We start from the raw sequence: 19,952 nt of genomic DNA, 5'->3' as shown, positions 1-19,952 counted from the left end.
GTTACTATTTATACCAACAAGGTGCACCTTCCTTGTTAAGCGTGCTTGAGAATTTTCTTAGGATGCAGGTGGGTGAGGACAAATCATGCTGGAAAGGAATGTATTGTTCACTCTAAGCGTGTTTTGCTTAGAGTAATTCTATGTTGAGAGACCTCCCGAGAATTTTTTTAGGATGCATGTGAGTGAGGACAAAGTATGCTGGAAAGGATCGTATTCTTCACTCGTAAAAGCAAGAAGTAAATAACATAATTATGTCGTAAGGAATGTAGGGGAATGACGAGACCTTCCGATACCTACACCAAAACCCGACTACATTGTGTCTAAATGACTTATGAACCCCAAAATGAACTTCAATGTGCCTATCTACATAAGCCTAATGAACTTAGACCACATCATATGTTAATTATGTGTCCTAGATGTGCCTAATTCCTCATTAAAGCCAATAAAATCATAGCTTTTAATGACTCTAGAAGGTGCATAGGTACCTAAAACATGTCAAAAGACGTTTTCAAACTTCTCACACCAATTATTTTAAAGTCAACTTGTGTTTAAAACCGTAAAATCGAACATTAAACTAGTCTCGTTAACACCTTTAAATCCTTATTATAGAAACATCGAAAAAAATATCTTCTAGTGTAGAACCAAACATCGAGGTGTATTGTTACCTACGAGTAAGCTACTAGTATCGTTAAAATCACTTCCAAACACACTCTCGATAACTGATGCGAGTAAAAAGAAAGAATGAAGGCACAGTTAAGTCTCTAATCCTTCATGGTTCTCAACAAAATGCCCAATTTATCCTGAAATGTTAAGTCATGTTCATATGCAGAGCATTCTAAAAGGAAAAAAGAATGAGCTTCAAAGGGAAAAAGAAACTATAATGGCAGTGGAATTACACTACATTCCTACCCTATTTATAACGGCTCAAGTCCATCGCTAGCAGATACTATCCTCTTTAGGTTTTTCCTTTCGAGATTTCCCTCAAGGATTTTAAAACGCGTCTACGAGGGAGAGGTTTCCACACCCTTATAAAGAATGTTTCGTTCTCCTCCCCAACCGATGTGAGATCTCAGACCGTTCCTTAAAGGTCATCAATGAGTTTAGTACCTTTAGAACTCTGCATTTGAGCATTTTCGCGGTCAAGCCTGAAATATATATACAATGGCGTGTAGAACAAACAACAAACCCCGAAAGGAACTACCATCATTGCAAGAAGTCCCTTCGACAATGCAAGAGCCTTCGGTAACGAACCTATAGCTGCGTTGTCGTAACCGAACATTTTCTCCGAGAGAATACCAACCAGAGGAGCAGCAAACGATGAAAACGAACCTTCAAACGCACGGTCAAACGCATATATCATGGTTCGGTGTTTCATTGGGACAACCTCGGCGAAAATGGGAGCATTGACAGCAGTGCCATTCCAGCTGATGGTTAAGCCCATCAATAAGAGAGTAACGGCGAAGACGAGATAGCTATCGATAGACTGCGGAACGACTCGGAGGAGGAATAATGAGAATGGTATGCCCATACTAGCACTGAATTGAGCACACATGATTCTGCCAGAATGAGGATAGATCTTTGACAACCTATCCGCAATTAAACCGCCCATGAGAGACCCCAATGCACACCCCACTGCAAAAAGACTAAGTAGAACTGCAGTACTGTTATGACTGAAACCTGAAAGAATAGAAGGAATATCTTCAAAAGCCAGCGGTAGCAACGAAACCGGGGTTTCGTGCGGGTCGGAACCTACCCGACAAGGAATTTCATATTTATAACAACATACAGCGAGCATACTAACTTTTCGGTCACAAGATTATATTATACGGTTCATTGGAGACGGGGAAAGTCGAAAACGATACTCACCGATCAATTCAAACCACATAGTGAAGAACACCATGGCTGTCCAAGGCAGTGATCCAACTATCCCCTGCAGGACAATGACTTGAAATGTACGCACTTTCATAACGGCTTTCATAGCATTCCAAGACTCGAACCATATCGACGATGAATTAGACGAGGTTCGGTTTATCAAACTATCCCTGTAGCCAGATACCAAGCAAGTTAGATAATAGAACATAGACTTGTGAAAAGAGATCAAATGAACTACAAACAAACCTCAGGCGGTACCTATCTGAACTGTCCTGAATGTTGCTAATTGTTTTTCTAGGATCAACCACAAACATGTAAACAAGGATACCGATTATTGCACTCAATGTAGCCATCAGAATGAAGGCACAGCGCCATCCTTGTATGCCGAAATACTGTTGACCAGCCATAACGGTTGCAAGGACACCACCTCCAATGCCTCCCAGCGAACCGATGAGGCTTAACAAGCCGAATCCCATTCCCCGAACACCGTCCATGTAGCTATCAGCAATGAAAGATTGGAGTGCTGGAATCACAATAGCCAAGCCAAAGCCATTCAGGGCTCTCCAGAATGCAACTTGCTTAAACTCGAGACTGATACCGACTGCAGCGGTTGAAAGGGCCCAACAAAACGTCCCCATCGCAAGAACTTTAGGACGGTCGTATTTAAGAACTAGAATTCCTGCCAAGGGTGAACATAATCCCTGCACAAAGTTCCTTATGAATGTAAGATATCCTAGATCAGATGGGCTGGCGTTGAAAGCTTCGCTGACTTCCTTGTAAACCGACGGTAGGAGATTCTCATCGGCGCGTTCCATTATAGCTGCCAGGTTGATAAGAAGCAAAGAGATGGAAACCCCATACATTTTTTTGTTCCTGTGCATTAGTAGATGGTGTAAGGAATTGAATAACAGTGTTGGTGAATTCAGCGACCAAATATAGTGTTTCTATCACAACGCCATTATGAGTTGGATGGAAATGTTGGCAGCCTAAGAGTAAAAGCATTCAATATAAAACAGTATTGCCTAATATAGTACTTCCTTAAACATTAAATCTTACCCACGTCTCAAGAACAAATAAATGATTACAAAGAGAAAATAAAGAAAAAGATAGTAAATGAGCTATAACAGGTCAAGTCCACCGCTAGTAGATATTGTCTTTTTTGGATTTTTCCTTCTATGTAACAACCTAAGCCCATTGCTAGAAGATATTCCTCTTCGAGTTTCCCTTCCAAGGTTCCCCTCAAGGTTTTAAAACGCGTAGGCTAGGGAGAGGTTTCCACACCCTTATAAAGAATGCTTCATTCTCCTCCCCAACCGACGTGGGATCTCACACTCCACCCCCTTTGGGGCCCAGCGTCCTCGCTGGCACTCGTTCCCTTCTCCAATCGATATGGGACCCCCAATTCACCTCCCTTCGAGGCCCAGCGTCCGTGCTAGCACACCGCCTCGTGTCTACTCCCCTTTGAGGCTCAGCCTCATTGCTGGTACATCTCCTGGTGTCTAGCTCTAATACCGTTTGTTACAGCTCAAGCCCACCGCTAGTAGATATTGTCCTTTTTGGGTTTTTCCTTCCAAACTTTCACTGAAGGTTTTAAAACACGTCTGCTAGGAAGAGGTTTCCACACCCTTGTAAAGAATGCTTTGTTCTCCTCCCCAACCGATATGGGATCGCACATGAGCACAATTTAACAAAACAGAGAACATNAGGACGGTCGTATTTAAGAACTAGAATTCCTGCCAAGGGTGAACATAATCCCTGCACAAAGTTCCTTATGAATGTAAGATATCCTAGATCAGATGGGCTGGCGTTGAAAGCTTCGCTGACTTCCTTGTAAACCGACGGTAGGAGATTCTCATCGGCGCGTTCCATTATAGCTGCCAGGTTGATAAGAAGCAAAGAGATGGAAACCCCATACATTTTTTTGTTCCTGTGCATTAGTAGATGGTGTAAGGAATTGAATAACAGTGTTGGTGAATTCAGCGACCAAATATAGTGTTTCTATCACAACGCCATTATGAGTTGGATGGAAATGTTGGCAGCCTAAGAGTAAAAGCATTCAATATAAAACAGTATTGCCTAATATAGTACTTCCTTAAACATTAAATCTTACCCACGTCTCAAGAACAAATAAATGATTACAAAGAGAAAATAAAGAAAAAGATAGTAAATGAGCTATAACAGGTCAAGTCCACCGCTAGTAGATATTGTCTTTTTTGGATTTTTCCTTCTATGTAACAACCTAAGCCCATTGCTAGAAGATATTCCTCTTCGAGTTTCCCTTCCAAGGTTCCCCTCAAGGTTTTAAAACGCGTAGGCTAGGGAGAGGTTTCCACACCCTTATAAAGAATGCTTCATTCTCCTCCCCAACCGACGTGGGATCTCACACTCCACCCCCTTTGGGGCCCAGCGTCCTCGCTGGCACTCGTTCCCTTCTCCAATCGATATGGGACCCCCAATTCACCTCCCTTCGAGGCCCAGCGTCCGTGCTAGCACACCGCCTCGTGTCTACTCCCCTTTGAGGCTCAGCCTCATTGCTGGTACATCTCATGGTGTCTGGCTCTAATACCGTTTATTAGAGCTCAAGCCAACCGCTAGTAGATATTGTCCTTTTTGGGTTTTTCCTTCCAAACTTTCACTGAAGGTTTTAAAACACGTCTGCTAGGAAGAGGTTTCCACACCCTTGTAAAGAATGCTTTGTTCTCCTCCCCAACCGATATGGGATCGCACATGAGCACAATTTAACAAAACAGAGAACATTTTGAAACTAGGAAGACTAATAATTGAACTAAGAATATGTTTTCTTCATCTTTCTGCATAAATAAGAAACTATTTCAACCAAATTTAGAACAAAACTGAACAAATGAATGCAGAACATCATCAAAAGCAGCTAGATCCAACCCACCACTTGAAATGAAGAGAATAAATTAAACCAGCACAAAACAAATCCATTTCTCAAGCATGAACAATCCAACTGTTAGAACACATCCAATACAAAACAGAACCACTAACTGACATCTTCAAATTCAGAACAGATTAAAAGGAGATAAAAGAGAAAGAAAACACGGTACTAACTTCATATTTTCCAGGAAACTCAGAACCAAAGTCAATCGAAGATCAGAGGAGGGAAGTGAGAAGCTGAGAAATCACGTCAAGATTCAGAAATCCAATCGAATGAACGGCGGATCTGGGGCACCCAATTTCAGCGTGAAGAAACCCCAGAAGAAGCTTGAACCTCATCGGGAACAACATTCAAATGTGTATTCTGACATTGCCATTTTAATATTCGAGAAGAAAATTCGTCCAATCTCAGGTAAACAAGCAGACGATTCCGGGATTCAAAATCGTCCTTGTGACAACGATTTTTCAAATTTTTTTCATCAATGAAATCGATTACCTGGCATTCGAATCGGAGTACTTGTGTGTTGATCCAGCAGGCCGTTTGAACTATGGGTATAAGAAATTTGTTGGGGTCAACAAAGATGAATGCGGCTGATGAGCTCTCCTATGCCTCCTGACGTTAAGATATTAGAAGCCGCTCAAAATTCCAATCGCCCGGCTAGTCAACTAGATGATGTGTAATTTATTTATTTTTTATTTAAATATTAATTCGGTATCCAAAATTTTAAATTTATTCTCTTCCAATTTTAAAATATATATTTAAATTTTACTCGAAATTTGGTTATTGCTATATTATTTTAATTTATTTAATGTCGATTTACTTTAACGTTGCTAAAATAAATATTTTAAAATGTGATTTAAATTTATTTTAAAAAATGTTATGATATAAGGTGGTTTTTTTTTTTAATAAACAATTCATCAACATTAGAGAGTGAAAAATTTAAACGGGTGACCTCATGGTCGAGAACATATGTCTTAACTAGTTGACTAATATTCTAATTCGCATTAGAAATGTTCGTGCGGTGGGCCAAGGCGAGGACGTGGAAACCTTTCTTATCCATATCCATGTCACCGCCTCTTATTTCAATACACTTCTCAAGAAATATCNATTTTAATATTCGAGAAGAAAATTCGTCCAATCTCAGGTAAACAAGCAGACGATTCCGGGATTCAAAATCGTCCTTGTGACAACGATTTTTCAAATTTTTTTCATCAATGAAATCGATTACCTGGCATTCGAATCGGAGTACTTGTGTGTTGATCCAGCAGGCCGTTTGAACTATGGGTATAAGAAATTTGTTGGGGTCAACAAAGATGAATGCGGCTGATGAGCTCTCCTATGCCTCCTGACGTTAAGATATTAGAAGCCGCTCAAAATTCCAATCGCCCGGCTAGTCAACTAGATGATGTGTAATTTATTTATTTTTTATTTAAATATTAATTCGGTATCCAAAATTTTAAATTTATTCTCTTCCAATTTTAAAATATATATTTAAATTTTACTCGAAATTTGGTTATTGCTATATTATTTTAATTTATTTAATATCCATTCACTTGCTAAAAATAAATATTTTAAAATGTGATTTAAATTTATTTTAAAAAATGTTATGATATAAGGTGGTTTTTTTTTTTAATAAACAATTCATCAACATTAGAGAGTGAAAAATTTAAACGGGNAAATATTAATTCGGTATCCAAAATTTTAAATTTATTCTCTTCCAATTTTAAAATATATATTTAAATTTTACTCGAAATTTGGTTATTGCTATATTATTTTAATTTATTTAATATCCATTCACTTGCTAAAAATAAATATTTTAAAATGTGATTTAAATATATTTTAAAAAATGTTATGATATAAGGTTTTTTTTTTTTTTTTTAATAAACAATTCAACCACATTAGAGAGCGAAAATTTTAAACGGGTGACCTCATGGTCGAGAACATGACTAATATTCTAGTTCGCATTAGAAATGTTCGTGCGGTGGGGCAAGGCGAGGACGTGGAAACCTTTCTCATCCATATCCATGTCCCCGCCTCTTATTTCAATACACTTCTCAAGAAATTTCTCATTTATGTTTGTAGGGAGCATTGTGCAAATTTCTTGAGTATAATTCGTGTGAATTGGGTTCAGTGTAGGAATTTTTTCTCCATATATATATATAGGACTCGTTGTACCTACCGTTTCTTTTTTAGGGTCAATATCAGTAATGCAGTTCATCCAACGATAAACCTAATCGAAATTATAGAGCTATGACACAATCAAATCCGAACAAACAAAATGNCTATTTTTAATATATATAGGACTCGTTGTACCTACCGTTTCTTTTTTAAGGTCAATATCAGTAATGCAGTTCATCCAATGATAAACCTAATCTAAATTATAGAGCTATGACACAATTAAATCCGAACGAACAAACTGTTGAATTGAATCGTACCCGTCTTTACTGGAGTTATTACTCATTTTTGTACTTGCTGTTTTATTTTTCAATTATTTTTTNAATTAGAGATATTTATTTTATCTCATAATTATCTATGACTATTTCTGTCTCTAGCACCCCTTGATATATATATATATATATTTTGGAAGAATGTTTAATACATCATTTTCATTTTTCTAATAATGTTGATATAATATTGAATATAATTTCTAAAAACTCAATTTTTATCATTACATATAAGTATGCAGATGAGGGGCGGAGACAATAACTTCGCTCCTAACCCCATTTCCCTAACAAAAAAAAATCTGTATCAACTCTCTGTCGCATTCGAGACAGGTCCTTATAAAGTCTCGTTCTTACGGATTAAATAAATATCTCTAATTAACAAACTATATGTTAATATGGTTTTTTATCTTTATATTTTCTAATTCGAAATTTTATAATAAATATAGATATAGCATATCTTTTAGTTGAAGTATTTTCTTTTTTCAAAATATATTTATGTCTTTTTGTTATATTTTCTAAAAAGTGATTTTATTTGTTAGGTTACGTTACATCTAAACTAAAATGATTTCGACAAATTTCAATTTACCACAAAGTGGGTTAGAAAATAGCTTTTCGTGTTCACTTTTGAAACCATTTTTTCAAAGAATCAATTTTCAAGTGATTCTTATAAAAGATAAATCAGTTTGATTTCTTTAAAAATGACTTTTATTTGGTACATTCTGTACCACTTATAAATTTATGTCAAATAAATTTTAATATACAATACAGGTAAAAAATTGAATTGAATTGGTTACTAGACGTTTCAACCTAAAGATTAATGTATTCAAATATATTCGAATTAAATCTTGAAAAAAAAAATCGTCAAAAACCAACATATAAGAGAACTTGTTTTCTCTAACGCTAAAACATTCTATAACTTAAGAAATTCACCTAGACATCAACGTTACTAAATGTGCAAGATCAAAAAAAGACTTAGACTTACTAATGAAATTAGTACTCATCGTTGTAAAAGAAGACACTTAGAGACACTTAGACTTATTTTCTATACCTTAATTAAAATGAATCAATCGAAATTCAAATAGAACCAAAAAAGTCATTAATGTTGTTTACTTCACATGAAATTGTAACACCTCAAACCCATTGGATAGTAAATATTGTCCGCTTCTCGGCTCGGCCTGTTACGTATCGTCATCAATCTCACAATTTTAAAACACGTCGGCTGGGGAGAGATTTCCACATTCTACACCCTTATAAAAATATTCCGAGAGAGATTTCCACACCGCACTCTTATAAAGAATGCTCCAGAGAGATTTCCACACCGCACTCTTATAAAGAATACTCCAGAGAGATTTCCACACCATACCCTTATAAAGAATAATTCGAGAGAGATTTACGCACCCTTATAAAAAATACTCCATTCTCCTCTCAACCTTAGAGATCAATCTCACCCTAATTATAGCTCCTTTCCTACTTCCTCTCGTTCAAAACGAAACCTCTCCGCCACTCTGCCCCCTCCTCCTACCCTCTCGCACTAGCTGTTGCCTTGCAAAATAGTTTAAATGGGTAAAATATTCTTCCCACAAGGGGTTGTGTAAGCATACAAACACAAACACAAGTATTAAAAACACTCTCAAACCAAATTGATTAAATGCAAAGGGGCATCAACTCATAATATCACTCCTAATCCTCGCCTAACAAGTATTAAGTTCATGTTAAGACAATGAAACAGACTCTAATCCAGAATTATATGCTTTGAGAATGCCGTATGTATTTGGATGGATCAATCAATTTCGATCTCTCATGCAGTATAAGAATCATAATTCTGCTCTTTTTTTCACCTTTTTGAAAAGATATATTACGGTATAAAGACACAATTAGCTGACGAACAAAATGTTTAAGGATTCATATAATGGGAAAAGTGGCACATACATTAACTTTATTGGGACTTTCTTGATTCCTGTCCTTGTATTTCATCAGAGACTGAGATCTCAGTTGAAGAGTCCAAGCCCAGGCACCTGAGAAAAGCTGATTTAGCAAGCCTGAAATAACTGCAAGGGTGAAGATCTACCTTGGTTTCTTGAGAGCCGTCCCCTCCTACTACAGCGCCTTCTACCACTTGTGTGACTCTCCTGCTCGTACTACTTGTTATCTCCCCCCTGATGCTTTGATCCTTAGAGACCTGCATATTGTTTTGTTACAATTTCAGACATTTTGAATCTAGAAATGGAATGCACTCGAATGGTAAATTCTAGGTTCCAATACACAAAACATGCAAGAGCTCACTTCAAGTGAGGCTACTGAAATTTGTTTTTACAATATATATGCTACAAGCCAACTTGAGTTCAGTTCTTCCTTTACATAAAACTAAAAGGGTCATGCACAAGGCACACCCTAGGAAGACATACTTCTGGTCTATTTGTAGGCTAAAGATGTATAACAAACTTGTAACAGCCCAAACCCGCTAGCAGATGTTGTACTCTTTGTGCTTTTGCAGATATTGTTCTCTTTGTGCTCTCTTTGTGCTTTCACACATATTGTTCTCTTTGTGCTCTCTTTGTGCTTTCACACATATTGTTCTCTTTGTGCTTTCCCAGATATTGTTCTCTTTGTGCTCGCTTTGTGCTTTCTTTCACACATATTGTTCTCTTTGTGCTTCTTTGTGCTTTCTTTCACACATATTGTTCTCTTTGTGCTTCTTTGTGCTTCTTTGTGCTTTCTTTCACAGATAGAAGTCTCCGAACGTGTCCCATGTTCTCTTTGTGCTCGCTTTGTGCTTTCTTTCACACATATTGTTCTCTTTGTGCTTCTTTGTGCTTTCTTTCACACATATTGTTCTCTTTGTGCTTCTTTGTGCTTCTTTGTGCTTTCTTTCACAGATAGAAGTCTCCGAACGTGTCCCATGTTCTCTTTGTGCTCGCTTTGTGCTTTCTTTCACACATATTGTTCTCTTTGTGCTTCTTTGTGCTTTCTTTCACACATATTGTTCTCTTTGTGCTTCTTTGTGCTTTCTTTCACACATATTGTTCTCTTTGTGCTTCTTTGTGCTTTCTTTCACACATATTGTTCTCTTTGTGCTTCTTTGTGCTTTCTTTCACACATATTGTTCTCTTTGTGCTTCTTTGTGCTTTCTTTCACAGATAGAAGTCTCCAAACGTGTCTGTTGGGGAGGGAGAAGTCTCCAAACGTGTCTGTTGGGGAGGGAGAAGTCTCCAAACGTGTCTGTTGGGGAGGGAGAAGTCTCCAAACGTGTCTGTTGGGGAGGGAGAAGTCTCCAAACGTGTCTGTTGGGGAGGGAGAAGTCTCCAAACGTGTCTGTTGGGGAGGGAGAAGTCTCCAAACGTGTCTGTTGGGGAGGGAGAAGTCTCCAAACGTGTCTGTTGGGGAGGGAGAAGTCTCCAAACGTGTCTGTTGGGGAGGGAGAAGTCTCCAAACTTGCCTGTTGGGGAGAAGTCTCCAAACTTGCCTGTTGGGGAGAAGTCTCCAAACTTGCCTGTTGGGGAGAAGTCTCCAAACTTGCCTGTTGGGGAGAAGTCTCCAAACTTGCCTGTTGGGGAGAAGTCTCCAAACTTGTCTGTTGGGGAGAAGTCATTAGGGAGAAGTCTCCAAACCCTTATAAGGAATGTTAGTTCTACTCCCCAACCGATTTTGGATCACACAACAACTCTCGAGTGAAATTAGAATGTAAATCAATTTAGCATCTATTAACAGCAAAGAGTATCTGACTCTGTAGCATCTATTAACAGCAAAGAGTATCTGACTCTGTAGCATCTATTAACAGCAAAGAGTATCTGACTCTGTAGCATCTATTAACAGCAAAGAGTATCTGACTCTGTAGTAGAACAACACCCCAACCAAGTAGCCACAGAATCAATAGCAATTAGCCACCGAATCAATAGCAATTAGCCACAGAATGTAAATATCCCAATAGCAATTAGCCACAGAATCAATCAATAGCAATTAGCCACATAATGTAAATATCCCAATAGCAATTAGCCACAGAATGTAAATCAATTTAGCATCTATTAAGAGTAAAGAGTATCCAACTCTGTAGTAGAACAACTGTTAATTTAATGAAAAACATAAAACTCTGGTTCAAGGGATTGACTCATTTCATTTCACCATCTAATAGTCGAAAGGTCAATAATCGACACTAATTAGGCAGCAATGCTTACCTGGATAGTAAACACTCCAAACGTAAATGATAAAATAAATTCTAGTTACAAAAATGTTGGCTTAAAAGGGGGTGATCTAAGGGGACCAGGAAGAATCTAGTCGATAGTTATCCTCACGAAAAGCTAACACCATTGCTCTGGAAGCATTAATAAAACACCCAATCCGTATTTGTTTTCTTCTTTGAGAAGAGGATCACATCGTCCATTACCACCTTTTGTTGGGCTGGCTAGTTAATTACAGGAGATAGGAATATAGGAAAGGGTGATCAACAAGGCAGGAAGAATCAAGTAGAGAGAGAGTAATCCTCTCCAAAGGCTAACACCATTGCTCTGAATTGTACCTTTCGAGCATTAACAGAACTGATTATTTATGTTTGTTTTTCTTCTTTGATATCAGCATTGCATCCATGGTAATGAAGCTGTCCATTCCTTTACCATTGCATAGAAGAAGATGAAGTAAAGAGTTGAGTCCCTCGAGAAAGGAATTGGTGAGGTCAATGAAGAGTGAGAGTTTCAACTTTGGAGCTTCTCTTCTGCCTTTATGTGGGGTGTCTCAAATTCCTTCCTCCATGCCGGTAAGTGAATTCGTTTAACCCAAGTTGAATTTGACGTTTCTTCTTAACAGAGCTCCTTGGATGTGTCTTTCTTGAGAATGTGTTTGAATGAGGATGTGTCTTTCGTGAGAATGTGTTTGAACGAGGATGTGTCTTTCTTTAGAACGTGTTTGAACGAGGATGTGTCTTTCTTTAGAACGTGTTTGAACGAGGATGTGTCTTTCTTTAGAACGTGTTTGAACGAGGATGTGTCTTTCTTTAGAACGTGTTTGAACGAGGATGTGTCTTTCTTTAGAACGTGTTTGAACGAGGATGTGTCTTTCTTTAGAACGTGTTTGAACGAGGATGTGTCTTTCTTTAGAACGTGTTTGAACGAGGATGTGTCTTTCTTTAGAACGTGTTTGAACGAGGATGTGTCTTTCTTTAGAACGTGTTTGAACGAGGATGTGTCTTTCTTTAGAACGTGTTTGAACGATCCAATGCCTGAACAAGATAATTCTTTGCTTTCATGTCCTTGAGTTTTTGCTCATCAAGACGATGTTATGCCTCTATCCATGTCTTTTCAAGAGGTGCAACTCGGATTCCTATTTCAACCAAGCTCTAATATGCTTTTGAATGTAGAAAATTCCCATCAAAATTGCCAATGATCGTAGTGACCATCCAAGAAGGTTGCATAAACTTATTTTTTGTTGTCATCACTCTTTTATCAATATTTGAATTTCAGTTAGCTGCAACTATGCTTTATCAGACCTATGATTGGCTTTGATACAAAATATTGTGAACACACAAATTAACTCAAAGTGAATATCTGATATTGGATGCTTAGAAAATTATAGGCCTAACAAGAAGATAAAATTAATGAACTTCTAAAAAAGGAAACCCTAAAAATACCTTGAGCGGTCGTAACAATCCACTAATAATCCCAACAATTTCTCTTCTAAACCTAATAATAACAACCCACTAACAATAAAAGACTTATTCAAACTTACTCCGAACTAATTTTTCATTCTGAATCATTTTGGATAGGTAGCGCAAGTAAGACCTTCCTGCAGAAATATGGATCCATCCAATTGTGCATACATTACAGTTTCGCAAGGCCTTAGGGCAGATTGTTCGTTCTCTGCCAACTATTGCTCAAGAATTAGGGTTCTAAGCTGGAAATGGTAGTTGAATCAGAGAAACTTTTGGGCATTAGACAGACGGCTCGCATGGGTAACTACGGAACTCTACAAAATGGAAAACCCCTCCCGGATTTTCAAGCGTCACAGGAACCTCTCGACACTATCAACACCGATTTTCCTGTATAGCCTAAACGAAATATTCAATTCATAATGAAACCCAAACATTCTGTACACCCTATATTCTCACCCATTACTCTGCAAAAATCCAATCAATCTAGAGGAAAAACCATAAAATCGATTCTGAAGCAATCGTGGAATCTAGAAATCCAAAATTGGAAAATAGAGTAAAATAGCAACAGATTTGACCGGATTCTGCAGAAGAAAAATTCCTAAATTTCCGAGAATAACCAGCCACAAATGCAAAGATTCTTACACAAGTCGTAAAAAAAAACACAAGCCGAGAAACGCCATACCTGCGTCTTCCGCGGTCGATTAGAGTCAATTCTGAAGTTCTGATTCGGAAGATTCTTCCCCTTGCGAGCAGCGTCACAAACAAACCGACTAGTAGAAGACGAAGCAACTGCGGCAGAGGAGTTGATCTCAGTACTGCTTTTGGAGAAATCAACCGCAAAAACGGTAAGACAATAAAGCGCGAAGATGAGGATGATAACAAGAAGCTGGATCCAGATTAACCACGAAACTCCGGGTTCAAGAATCAGCTCATCTTCAAAATTGAACATGTTGAGGCGAAGTGTAAAATCTCATAGAGAGAATGAATTCTGGCAATGAAATTGGTTGGTGTGTGTGGATTTGAGGAGAAGAAGAACGGTGAAGGAAGGTATGAGTACAGAGCGTGAAAGGCAACAAAAAGGTATGATCGGAGGACTTCGAAGCTCCAACGGCTTCCCTGTTACGGTCCTTGAGAGTGCACAGAAAATGGACCCATCGGCCACCACATTCACCCCTTCACGTTTACACCTTTTTTTCTATTAAAAAACAAAATTACAAAAATTATTTCAATTTTGTTTTTCTTTATACGTTCAATTCTTTTCAATAAACAAGGGAAGAGTTAGGTTTAGGCTATAACAGGCACGGATCGAATTAAGTAAAACCCGAATGAGTGAGATACTTAGACGTATTTTGTACTTTTGGGTTAAGTTGTAGCTTTTGGGGCGTGGACTAGACGCTCTGAGCTCCATTCGAGCTAGTTTTTGACTTCAATGAGACATCACTTCAATGAGACATCAGCATTCGAGATGATGGGTTCGGTTAGGGTGCATTCAAGTTATTTTTTGCATTTAAAGGACACTTACGACACTTTTTGTACTTTTGGGCTAAGTTGTAGCTACCATCACCTCCGGTTGAGCTAGTTTTTGACTTCAAGTAGACATCAGCGTTTGAGATGATGGGTTAAGTTTCTTGACTCACTTATGATGCATTCAAATTCTTTTTAACATTTAGAGCATTTTTTGTACTTTTGGGTTAAGTTGTAGCTAGGGTCGAGGGAGTCAGTCCCTCTAAGCTCCATTCAAGCTAGTTTTTTACTTCAGGGGCATGTAGGCACAAGTGTTCGAGACGAGGGGTTAAGTTTCTTGGACCAGCTTAGGGTGCATTCAAGTTTTTGCATTTTTGGGCAAAGTCGTCCCTATCGGGAGGAGTTAGACCCTTAAAGCTATTTTTGAGTTAGTTTTCTACTTTGTCCGGCAATATTCGTCAAATAAAGATATCATGGCACAATTTTGCCGAGGTTTGCAATAGAATATATCATAGCTCAATATTATTAATTATATATAAATGTAATTTGAATCGATTAATTTTAATTAAATAATAGAAAGAAATACATTTTAATAAACAATACCAAAAAAAAGAGAATGAAAAAATCAAAATTGATCCTATGAAATAATTTTTTTGGTTGTACATAATCAATAATTAATTAATTATAATTATTAAAAATGAATTTTATACTAACTTAATTAACTAATCCTAATTCATGAATAAATTAATTATATTTAAAAAAGTTGCTAGCTAATTAACTAATAATCAATCACATTCATTTAATAATTTTTTATTATTAGAAATAAATTAAGTAAATATTTTAATAAATTATTATTGATTTATTATATTAAATAAAAAATTAATATCCATTAGTTAATAAACTAATTAACTAAAATAAAATTATATATAAAATATGGAACCCTTTTTTCGACGATGACTGATAAATTAAGTGTTGAAAATGGTGTAATTTCGTTTTAGATAGATGAAGTGTCTCCTCGGCCTGAAGTCGTTCAAAAAGGGTCGTGGGTAAATTTGGCTCTTGAGTTGCTTTTGGACATAATCGGGATGAGTAGAAGAGAGTGAAACCTCGTGGCGTGCTAGGACTGTTATCGTCTTTTGTGCTTTAGCGTGCAAGTCATGGAGAAACATTACGAAGGTTAGGCATGAGATGGTCCATGTTTGTTTATGTCTATTCACGTCCAACAAACGGTCTTACAGGAATTAATAGATATATATAACTATCTACCGTATATAACTTTAGCAAATATAGTGTGTGATGTCCCACATTGGTTGGGGGAGAGAACAAAACACCATTTATAAGGGGTGTGGAAACCTTCCCCTAGACGCATTTTAAAGCCTTGAAGGGAAGCTCGAAAGGAAAAGCCCAAAGAGGACAATATATGTTAGAGGTAGATCTGGGCCGTTACAAATGGAATCAGAGCCAGACACGAGGCGATGTGCCAGTAAGGACATTGGGCCCCGAAGAAGGTGGATTTGGTGGCGATCCCACATCGATTGAAGGAAGGAAAGAGTGCCAGCGAGGACGCTGGGCCCCAAAGAGGGGTGGATTGTGATGTCCCACATTGGTTGGGGAGGAGAACAAAACACCATTTATAAGGGTGTGGAAACCTTACGCGTTTTAAAGCCCTTGAGGGGAAGCCCGACACCATTTATAAGAGTGTGGAAACATTTCCCTAGCAGACGCGTTTTTAAAGCCTTGAAAGGAAGCTCGAAAGGAAAAGTCCAAAAAGAACAATATCTGCTAGTTGTGGATCTGGACAAATAAACAGCAAACTCCATAACCTAACACAAAATGTTTTAAATTCTGAGTGGTCGTACTCTCCTCCATTGCGAGACCTCAGACATTTGATCTTCAAGCCGGTCTGACTTTCAACTTCCGTTTTTCACTTCTTGAAGATGACAAACACATTCGACTTGTGTTTCAGAAAATAAATTCATACCTTCCTATGAAGTCATCGATGAAGGTAACGTAGAACTTTGATCCACCAAGCGATGGAACTGAAGATGGTCTCCAAACGTCCGTATGGATCATTTTCAACCACACTTTCTTTAGTTCTCTAACGACCTTTGTGAAGCTAACTCGTTTCTGTTTGCTTATAACGCAACTCTCACAAAGACCCATCTCAAGAGACTTAGCCTTCCAAAACTCATTTCGCAGCCAACATTTTCATTCCTTTGACACTAATATGTCCAAATCTATTGTGTCATAGACTTTGACGCTAATATGCACCATGCCACCCTTACAATTTTTCACGAACTCATCCCAATTCTAACTACTTAGAGATTTTTCCATTTCTTTTCTAATTTTGATCAGCCATGTTTGTTTGAGCTCTTTAATTTACTTCTTCCTCTTCGATCAACACTAAGAGCATTGTCTACCTGATGAATCTCCAAGTTCCCATTTGTAAATACTTTCGATGAGAACTACATCTCGAATTTTATCAAACTTCAGTTTCTCGAGTCCTCAAGAACGGTAGATCGTGTCAACAACAGTATCCTACAACTTGGGTAAAGATGCAAAATCAATGCTTTAATTTCATCTTCGAAAATAATTTTCACTGAGCTCAATTGACTTAGATTGAACAATCTCCACATCAAATACACCTTGTTCATAGTTGATGGTTTTTCATACGTATTCGATAGCGCCTTCAACAAGTCCGACGTTGTCTTCTCCTTAATGATGTTGAACACCACATTTTTGGACAATGTCAAACGGATCAACCATAAGGTCTGTCGATCCTTGAGCTTCCACTGCTCCATGGTCATGGTATTCGACTTCACCCCAGACTAGAATTCATGAAGATATTTCTTGTACATATAATCTTCCATTTGCATCTTCCAGAAACTAATCTTGAATCCATCAAACTTCTCAAATCCAATTTTTGAACTTTCCATCTTCACATGTGTGTGTCACAGTGCAGCAAGTGTTCCGAGATGAGTGTCTCAGGCGACTTCCTTTTAAATTAATTTTTAAGGACAGTATTAGATGACACGAGTGTGCCAGTATTGGGCCTTTGCCCATGTATCGGAGGATGGATTTTTGTACCCACTATTTAGTACGGTATCCATAAATGGCATGACATGGGCACGAGGGGCCAATTCCTCGATAGAACCTAGATCAATGGATGTTCGGGATGTCTTGATATTATAAACGACACGTGGGCCGATTCTCAATGGCATGACCAGATGAGTTGCAGTGACCAATGACATCCCATATATGGACCATGTTAATTGGGAACCACGGGTATTCATGGTCTGGGTTTGGTTGAGAAATTTTTTTTAGACGAACCCAAAAGTTCACGTTTGCTGGATTGGTAACCCAATCTAACGTAGCCGAACCCTCTATTTTCAAGTTGGGTTGTGACGTTTCTTATATGTTCCAGGGGTTACAAATAATCATACGTAAAAGGTTGCATCAAATAATGGTAGAAATAAAACATAAAATAGAGAAGAAAAATTCTATTTTTTGGTAGACAAAATTGATTGATTGGTCCAAAAATTAAGGAGGCTAGACCCATTCTAAAACACAGGCCAATAACTGTCTATACCGGCCATCCCCACCCTCTCTCTCTCCCTCTCGCACTCTCACGCTCTCCTCAATGACAGTGTTGCTTCATTACCGTCGGTTCATGGGAGACCCAAAAACCACCTCCACCGCCATCATTGCAATAGATTCCTCAGGTCCACCGCCCCCTCCGCCACCGCCGCCACAAGCCCCGTCGCTATTGCAATCCACCTCCCTCGTTCCCCCATCCAAGAGAAAGAAGAACAAAACCAAAGTCTTCCGAGTTTTCCGATCGGTTTTCCGATCATTCCCCATCATAACTCCGGCATGCAAGATCCCCCCTCTACCCTCCGGGATAACAGAAACGCTCCGAACGCCGTCGGGGAGCCGCGTGACCGGGACGCTCTTCGGGTACCGAAAAGGGCGCGTGAGCTTATCGATGCAAGAGACTCCACGGAGTTTCCCCAGCATGGTGATCGAGCTAGCCATGCAGACCAACGTGCTGCAGAGGGAGATGAGCTCGGGGATGGTTAGGATCGCGCTTGAGTGCGAGAAGAGAACCGACAAGGCCGACAAGACCAAGCTCATGGAGGAGCCGTTATGGTCCATGTTTTGTAACGGTAAGAAAACTGGGTATGGCGTTAAAAGGGCAGCCTCCGGTGAAGATCTTAAAGTTATGGAGATTCTCCGGCCGGTGTCCATGGGTGCCGGAGTGTTGCCGGGAAACTCTGACGTGGAGGGCCCCGATGGTGAGATGGCATACATGAGGGCCCACTTTGAACGGGTGGTGGGGTCCAGGGATTCGGAGACGTTTTACATGTTGAGCCCGGAGGAAAATAATGGGCCGGAGCTTAGTATCTTTTTTGTAAGAATTTAACGACGTTGGGGAATAAAAACTTTTAATATTATTTTCATAACCACTTTTTTAATTTAATTACAACTTTAAAATATATATATATATATATATTATTACGTGCGTTAAGCGTTATTTATAAATGAATGGATATAAAATTTATGCAGTAAATAGCTAACTTGTAATAGCTAATAGCTCGATAGTGGAGCTAACTTGTAATAGCTAACAGCTCGATAGTGGAGCTAACTTGTAATAGCTAACAGCTCGATAGTGGAGCTAACTTGTAATAGCTAACAGCTCGATAGTGGAGCTAACTTGTAATAGCTAACAGCTCGATAGTGGAGCTAACTTGTAATAGCTAACAGCTCGATAGTGGAGCTAACTTGTAATAGCTAACAGCTCGATAGTGGAGCTAACTTGTAATAGCTAACAGCTCGATAGTGGAGCTAACTTGTAATAGCTAACAGCTCGATAGTGGAGCTAACTTGTAATAGCTAACAGCTCGATAGTGGAGCTAACTTGTAATAGCTAACAGCTCGATAGTGGAGCTAACTTGTAATAGCTAACAGCTCGATAGTGGAGCTAACTTGTAATAGCTAACAGCTCGATAGTGGCTCTAACCTATCACTCAACATGTCAGTTAGGTGGTTCGCTCAACCGTGGCTCTAACCTAGCACTCAACATGTCAATCAGGTGGTTCGCTCAACCGTGGCTCTAACACAACACTCAACATGTCAGTCAGGTGGTTCGCTCAACCGTGGCTCTAACACAACACTCAACATGTCAGTCAGGTAGTTCGCTCAACCGTGGTTCTAACCTAGCACTCAACATTTCAGTCAGGTGGTTAGCTCAACCGTGGCTCTAACCTAGCACTTAACATGTCAGTCAGGTGGTTCGCTCAACCGTGGCTCTAACACAACACTCAACATGTCAGTCAGGTAGTTCGCTCAACCGTGGTTCTAACCTAGCACTCAACATTTCAGTCAGGTGGTTAGCTCAACCGTGGCTCTAACCTAGCACTTAACATGTCAGTCAGGTGGTTCGCTCAACCGTGGCTCTAACACAACACTCAACATGTCAGTGGGGTAGTTCGCTCAACCGTGGTCTAACCTAGCACTCAACATTTTAGTCAGGTGGTTCGCTAAACCGTGGCTCTAACCTAGCACTCAACATGTGAGTCGGTGGTTCCATGAGCTCTAGTAGATTAGTAGGCAACTCAACATGTTCCACGAGCTC

At 38.8% G+C, this 19,952-nt stretch overlaps 3 protein-coding genes across 6 annotated transcripts; 1 reads left to right on the top strand and 2 right to left on the bottom strand.

Annotated features, from left to right (window-relative positions):
- Window positions 1-739: 739 nt before the first annotated feature.
- Window positions 740-2,771, bottom strand: LOC111776721 (protein spinster). Of its 2 annotated transcripts, none has more exons than XM_023656046.1 (3): window positions 2,119-2,771; window positions 1,867-2,042; window positions 740-1,677 (listed from the first exon to the last, which is right to left on the bottom strand). In XM_023656046.1, exons 1-3 carry the CDS (start codon window positions 2,751-2,753, stop codon window positions 1,082-1,084), a joined length of 1,407 nt encoding a protein of 468 aa, XP_023511814.1. In that variant the 5' UTR covers window positions 2,754-2,771; the 3' UTR covers window positions 740-1,081. The 2 variants fall into 2 exon arrangements, with proteins under 2 accessions (XP_023511814.1, XP_023511815.1); XM_023656047.1 differs by having other exon boundaries at window positions 2,131-2,770.
- A 5,792-nt stretch (window positions 2,772-8,563) lies between these two features.
- On the bottom strand, window positions 8,564-14,042 carry LOC111777650. Of its 3 annotated transcripts, none has more exons than XM_023657345.1 (3): window positions 13,536-14,042; window positions 9,145-9,394; window positions 8,564-8,757 (listed from the first exon to the last, which is right to left on the bottom strand). In XM_023657345.1, the coding sequence occupies exons 1-2, from the start codon at window positions 13,800-13,802 to the stop codon at window positions 9,152-9,154; spliced, it is 510 nt and encodes a 169-aa protein (XP_023513113.1). In that variant the 5' UTR covers window positions 13,803-14,042; the 3' UTR covers window positions 8,564-8,757; window positions 9,145-9,151. The 3 variants fall into 3 exon arrangements, with proteins under 3 accessions (XP_023513113.1, XP_023513114.1, XP_023513112.1); XM_023657346.1 differs by having other exon boundaries at window positions 8,564-8,750; XM_023657344.1 differs by lacking the exon at window positions 8,564-8,757 and having other exon boundaries at window positions 8,966-9,394.
- A 3,915-nt stretch (window positions 14,043-17,957) lies between these two features.
- Window positions 17,958-18,740, top strand: LOC111777705 (protein MIZU-KUSSEI 1-like). Its single transcript, XM_023657427.1, has one exon. The coding sequence runs from the start codon at window positions 17,958-17,960 to the stop codon at window positions 18,738-18,740; it is 783 nt and encodes a 260-aa protein (XP_023513195.1).
- The last annotated feature ends 1,212 nt before the right edge of the window (window positions 18,741-19,952 follow it).

The sequence above is a fragment of the Cucurbita pepo genome, chromosome LG16, assembly GCF_002806865.2.
Source record: "Cucurbita pepo subsp. pepo cultivar mu-cu-16 chromosome LG16, ASM280686v2, whole genome shotgun sequence".
Taxonomy (NCBI): Eukaryota; Viridiplantae; Streptophyta; class Magnoliopsida; order Cucurbitales; family Cucurbitaceae; genus Cucurbita; species Cucurbita pepo.
Note: the sequence above shows the minus strand (reverse complement) of the source record. Positions and strands in the feature narration are given on the sequence as shown.